The sequence below is a fragment of the Asterias rubens genome, chromosome 2 (genome assembly GCF_902459465.1).
Source record: "Asterias rubens chromosome 2, eAstRub1.3, whole genome shotgun sequence".
Taxonomy (NCBI): domain Eukaryota; kingdom Metazoa; phylum Echinodermata; class Asteroidea; order Forcipulatida; family Asteriidae; genus Asterias; species Asterias rubens.
In genome coordinates this window covers 7,233,004-7,239,290 of record NC_047063.1, presented here as the reverse complement: position 1 = coordinate 7,239,290, position 6,287 = coordinate 7,233,004, and the positions used below count along the sequence as shown (strand labels likewise).

The 6,287-nt window shown below is 40.2% G+C and overlaps 1 protein-coding gene across 1 annotated transcript; it reads left to right on the top strand.

The window, feature by feature from the left end:
- Nucleotides 1–5,249: 5,249 nt before the first annotated feature.
- LOC117302396 (probable G-protein coupled receptor No18) lies at nt 5,250–6,287 on the top strand. The gene has a single exon (XM_033786333.1). The coding sequence runs from the start codon at nt 5,250–5,252 to the stop codon at nt 6,285–6,287; it is 1,038 nt and encodes a 345-aa protein (XP_033642224.1).

The window sequence follows — 6,287 nt, the reverse complement described above, 5'->3', positions numbered from 1 at the left end:
CTCCACGTGGATTCAAAAATGCATATTATTGCTCGATGTTAAGGCCCGGTCACACAGGCCCCGATAACGAGAACGATAAAAATGCACGCCCTCGATTGGTTGAAATGTTCCTATGCAGACGACCGCAGACATATGCAGACGACCGCTGCAAGTGTAGCTGCCAAACATCACCTCGGACCAATCAAAACACCGATATAGAAAGTTTACGTCACTGCACGTTTATCCAATGAAATGATATTTTCCAATGAAATCACTGGTTCTAAAAGAGCATGTACCTGCCTTTGCGGATAAACGGGGACAAGTCTACACGATTTTCTGCGCTATCTGTGTTAGCGTAGGATGCCTACGAGTGGGCATGCGCACTACGCCAAAATTAACAGCTAACCTGTGAATAATACACTTTATTTGCTAACGGTAAGCAAGGCAATGAAATTGAGCCCAGGTTGGACTACTGCAACAGCCTCTTGATTGGTGTAAACAAATCCCTAATCACTAAACCTCAGAATGCCCAACGCACCTCTGCTCGCGTCATTGTCAAGTGCAAGAAGTATGACTCGCATAAATCACATAGTATCTCAAGGAGACGAGCAGAGTATACTGTTCGAAACGCCGAGACCACACCAGCTCTTTCTTGTGGTTTGTACCCGCAAGTTTACTATTTATTTTTAGTTTCCTCCTACATCGTAACTCATTGCTCTTCGCTGTCTCCCTATATAAAGCAGCGTATCCTATACAGAGTTCTTTTTCTTGTGTACAAAGGTCTCCATAAACAGTCTCCATCCTACATATCTTACTTACTATAGATGCACCAACAACGCAGACGGATTAGATCATCCACATCTTCCCCTCAGTTTATCGAGCCCATATATAGAACCCTTGCCGTGTCATTTCCGATCGCTCACTCTCCTGCACGGACCAACTCTTCTTCCCAATCACACAAAGGATGCTCAGACTATTTATTTTTTCAAGAATCTGCAACAAATTTGTGTTTTTCATTAAGTGCAAAAAAAATAAATAATAAGTCTATTGTAATTATTAGGTCTATATATTTGTTATTTGCTACATGTAGATAGTATTTGCATCAGGGATAAAATAATATTAATGGAATGTGTTTTACCCATACACCGAATGAGGTGTACTCAGTACTTTCCCGAGTTCTGTGAAAAAAACCTCACTGGCATATTCGTCGTCGTCGTCCTATGAGTCATGGCTGACCATTTGTGACCCTGTTTATGATGTAGTTCCACTTCTGTCTATCCAGTGCAGATCGATAAGCAACGTTTATTGATAAGCCCGTGAGTTCTTTGATTCCGTCTGTCCAACGAAGTTTTTGACGGCCACGTCGGCGACTACCTGCAACACATCCTTGCATAAAGATCTTCTCAAGGTTGTCCCCCTCTCTTCTGGATATGTGACCAAAGTACTGAAGCTTGTTTTTGTTAATTTTTGAGGACAAGGTGGGTCTATCTTCTCCTATCAGGTTTCTAACAAAAACATTGGTTTTGTGTTCTTGCCATGATATTTTTAGCATTCTCCTCCAGCGCCACATCTTAAAATGAGTTTAAAATAAGTCCGTAATTCTCGATATCGATAACTGACATTTCTTTAATGTTTCATCAAAAAGTAAAGCATTTCATGGAATAATATTTCAAGAGAAGTCTTTAACCATTACCTTCTGTAAACCCTGTAAGTAATTTGTATATCTGTGAACTTTGAATTTTGTTTTTCTGTTCCGAAAATGTCCAATGGCTTTAAATAATATATTCTGATTGATTGATTGATTGATTGATTGATTGGATTGGGTTGGTGAACGTGGACCACTTTAGAGTAATTCTTTATGCATGTTTGCCTCGTTTTTGAAATGACAAGGGCACCAAAGCATGTTTTCCTTGGCAAAGGGCATCCTATGAAGAAATTGTAAATTCATACGGAGCATTTCAAAGGCACCAAGTCACGGAGGCATTCGTTGCCTCCGTGAAGTAGCAGACCTGACTCTTTTTATGTAAAAACAAGAAACAGTTAGGGTAGTCTTTTTCTGCTTTAATACACAACATAATGTAAAGATAGGTTACTGGAAAAAAAACAATTGTACCAGCACAATGAGTTTTTGATGCTGGTTACAATTTGTACCGGAGCGTTATTGTCATAAACTGAATAAGTGACGTATACGCAAAGGACAAGTTCTTCTAAAATTAAAAAGTAATCAAGCAAAAAGGACAAATTCTTTACGTCGTCACCTTTTGTCCATGCCCTAATAGAGAATACAAGCACATACACGCGTTTATGATAGAGTTTTGTTGTTTGTAATTTCAGGAGGTGAAGTGTTAGTATACGCAACACGACAGTAGACAAATCGTGTCATTGGTGACAGTCAACAATATCGTTGTTATACCTTGTCATACGCATTTTACATGGCTCGGGGTCGGGTAACGTGAAAAGTGATACGGTGTACAGAACATCACCAAAATCGTTCCCAGCGTTTGTAGATGTCCAGCGCTGTGTACGAAACACCCGCGGGTTCAAGTGAACATCAAAGAATTGTCCCTTCGGGTTTACAAAACGCAATTGACCCCGTCACAGCGTGCAACTTGGTCATGTCAGGAGGTGCCGTGCTAGTAAAAGTATCATCGACTGTCGACAAATCATAATGTATGCATCACGACTCGGACAAATCATAGTATTATACGCGTTGCGACTGTCGACAAATCATGTTATAAGTCATGCTTTGAGGTCTACATCAATATTGTTCGCGTATCGCAAAATAAGTAAAAAAAAAAAAAAAAAACCATTGTTATATTATCACCCTTAAATACACAGGACACTTTTGGTAATTGTCAAATATCAGTCTTCTCACTTGGTGTATCTCAACATGCATAAAATAACAAACCTGTGAAAATTTGAGCTCATTTGCTTGTCGTAGTTGCGAGATAATAATGACAGAAAAAACACCCTTGTCACACGAAGTTGTGTGCTTTCAGGTGCTTGATTTCGAGACATCACGTTCTAAATCTGAGGTATCGGAATCAAATTCGTGGAAAATCATTCTTACTTCAGAGGGAAACTGTGAACCTATTTTGGTTTTGACTATCGCTGAAAATCAATGTCGAGTGTTTGTATTGCCTGAACGATTTTTTTTTGTGAAAGCCTTGGCGGCCTTCGCAATTAATTTGCGTAGAAAAACAGCATTAATGCTACAGCCACAATGCTACTACCGACAAAATATGTTGGATAAAACGTCGAGTCTTGAAGTAATTGTAATTACTTCCTGATAAAATGGGATGGACATTGTATGGGCAAAAGGCTTTCTGCGTTTCGGTTTGAAATCTTAAATCGGTTGGCAAGGACATTTCTATGTGCTCGGATTGCTATTGTGTTTTCTTCCGTTATGAATTCCTTTGATGCGTTCCATTAAGATCATCAGGGGTGGATTTCACTAGTCCTAACTTCCTAGGTGATATACAAATTGCATAGATAGTCCTTAGTTAGGACCAGTAACTGGTCCCAACTCTAGATAAGACTAGTCCTAACTCTTTGTGAAATCCACCCCTGGCGTTACAGAAATATGTTTTCAAAGTTGATGTTCATTCGCTGCTCCAGTTTCCACAAATTCCTACATCTTCCGTCATCCTTTTCTCCAAATGTAATTACATTTGTAAAATCAAACAAAAGACGTTTAAATTTTAACACAAGGGATGAAATCATATACGAAGCTCCGCAAGTGCCATGCAACTTGTTCAAGGCACTGTTACACTGTTGAAAGCCTGATACTTCACGGAGGCAACGAAGGCGATTGCATACACCCTGGTCATTGCATTGATGTCTTTATATGACCTATTTATAATAGGAGACTTTGGAACGATAGGTGGCAGCAGACTTACCAGGTAAATGTCAATACGCAATCCGTACTTAAATGAGAACAGCAAATTGTAAGTACCGATGAACGAACACCTTTAATGTTTCACCCTAATCGTGGGATGGATCATTAATTCCGACAAGCGTTTTAGCAAATGATAAACCACTTGAGACGAACAAGTATTAAGACATGTCAGAGTAATGGTCGGGCGAGACACTGAGGTAGACTATTAAGAATAATTATCCAGTACATCTGGAGCTGCAAGGTTCGTCTTAAAGGCTCTGGACACTTTTGGTAAATACTCAAAATAACTGTGAGCATAAAAACTTACTTGGTTGTGAGCAATGGAGAGCTGTTGAGAGAAACGGCTCCCTCAAGGTAACATAGTTTGTGAGAAAGAGTTTTTTTTTCTCGCTGAAGGCTTTTAATAGGCATTTGAAAGCGTACAACAATGCGTTTTTCCCTTTATTGTATTATTCTCTTGCAATTGCGATGACAAATTGAGGCAAAATTTCCACAGCTTTTGTAATACTTTAGGCATATGTTGAGAAACACCAAGTGAGAACACAGGTCTCTGACAGTTACCAAAGGTATTTAGTGACTTTAAAGTAGAAGAGGCCGAGAAATTTTATTTTGGTAATTACTATCAAAATTAATGACAATATAAAAACAGTTGGCATTTGAGACAATTCGTGTATACAAAATACACCATACCTAGTTATAATTATTAGTTTTCGTGGTACAATTTCGATTCCCTGTCAAACGAACACGACTTTCAAAATCCAATTAAATTGAAAATGCTGTTAATGTAATCATCGTGCATGTGATAACTCTCGCAGGTTGTATTTATTGCGGGCATGGAATTGTTATTATAATCATAGCTTTATGATCAAACCATATATCAAGGGACATAGAATGTAGTCACGAAGCCTGACAAATCATGATGACTAGCAGCTGGTCTTTTATTACACGTCGCGATGAGCCGAATATGGTGGAGCTCTCCATGACACCATAACGCACTTTGTCTGTCCTCGCCTTATGGGTTTATTTATAACGCCTCCAACTTACAATCATTCTGAAAGGGCTATCCGTGAATAATTTAGAGCTTTTAATAACAACAGTTATTTAGTAATAGCCGTCGTTCGCTGAAGAGCACTTTGTATTTTGGAGAGCGTCAAAGCATCAACAGAGAATCTTGACATTTTCTCCCCTTGTTGTTTTAAACCTGGTGACGAAAACGATGCGGTCGGTTGTGCAGAAAGTTGCATATGTCTTAGAGTGTGTGCGAACTAACACCCGGTGTGATTTGAACGTCTTGAACGTGTAAGCCGGAGTCTACTGAGTCTCGTCTGACTCGCAGATCGGTATGTTGTAACTCGATTGGTGAGGAGCAAACATGGAAAATGTTACCAGTGTGGATATTATGGACGCATTACCATTCACGTACAGCGAAAGGGTAGGCGTTGCAATATTGCTTCTGATTATCTTCGTTCTAGGCACAGTTGGAAATAGCATCGTCATCTTGGCTGTTGCCCTGTCTAAGGATTTACAGACTATTCCTAACGTGTTTGTAGTGAGTCTAGCTGTGGCAGACTTATGTTATTGTCTGCTTCTTCCGTTTAGCTCAGTGGTACCTTTACTCTCTAGGGACGGGTGGCGCTCAGAAACTCTTTGCTTCCTTCTAGCGCTCATGGCCTTTACCAGCGTCGGGTCAAGCTTGTACAATCTCGCATGCATCGCTCTCAACCGCCTATTTGTGATTAAAGGACCAGTGAAAGCACACGAGTGGCTGTTTACCACCAAGAAGATTGTCATCATGGTGGCTGGTACGTGGGTTATCCCTCTGGCAGCTATGCTGGTTCCACTCGCCTTCGGGATCGGTGCTTTGGGGTACGACGAGCAGGATAACACATGCAGTGATATTGACACACACCTACGATTCATGGAGTACCATTTGATCCAGGTGTTCTGTTTTTATCCTATCCCACTTCTGATACTAACTATCAGTTACTCTCTAGTATTCATACACGTCAAGCGTCATTTCAAGCACAGAGAAGAGTCATTTAGGTCATCACATGAGATGACTGACTTTCAAGCAGACGATGAGATGCAAGAACAAGTCACTGCGCGTTTCAAGAAACGCGCGAACAGACAACAACTTCAGATCACTAAAAATCTCTTCATAGTGACCTGTTTATTCGTTGTGTGTTTCTCCCCATATTCAGTTGCTCTTCTAGTGACCTCTAACGCGAGAACATTGCTGTTTCTGTCGGTGTTGTTTACATTTAACAGCTGTGTCAATCCAATAGTGTACACTGTGAACCATCCACGGTTCAATGTTGTCATTCGATGTATCTTAGGATGTAGGTTCGGGGATATACCTAAACCATCAGGACTTCTTGTGTCGACCCGTGAAAGATTCTGTCGAGCATAA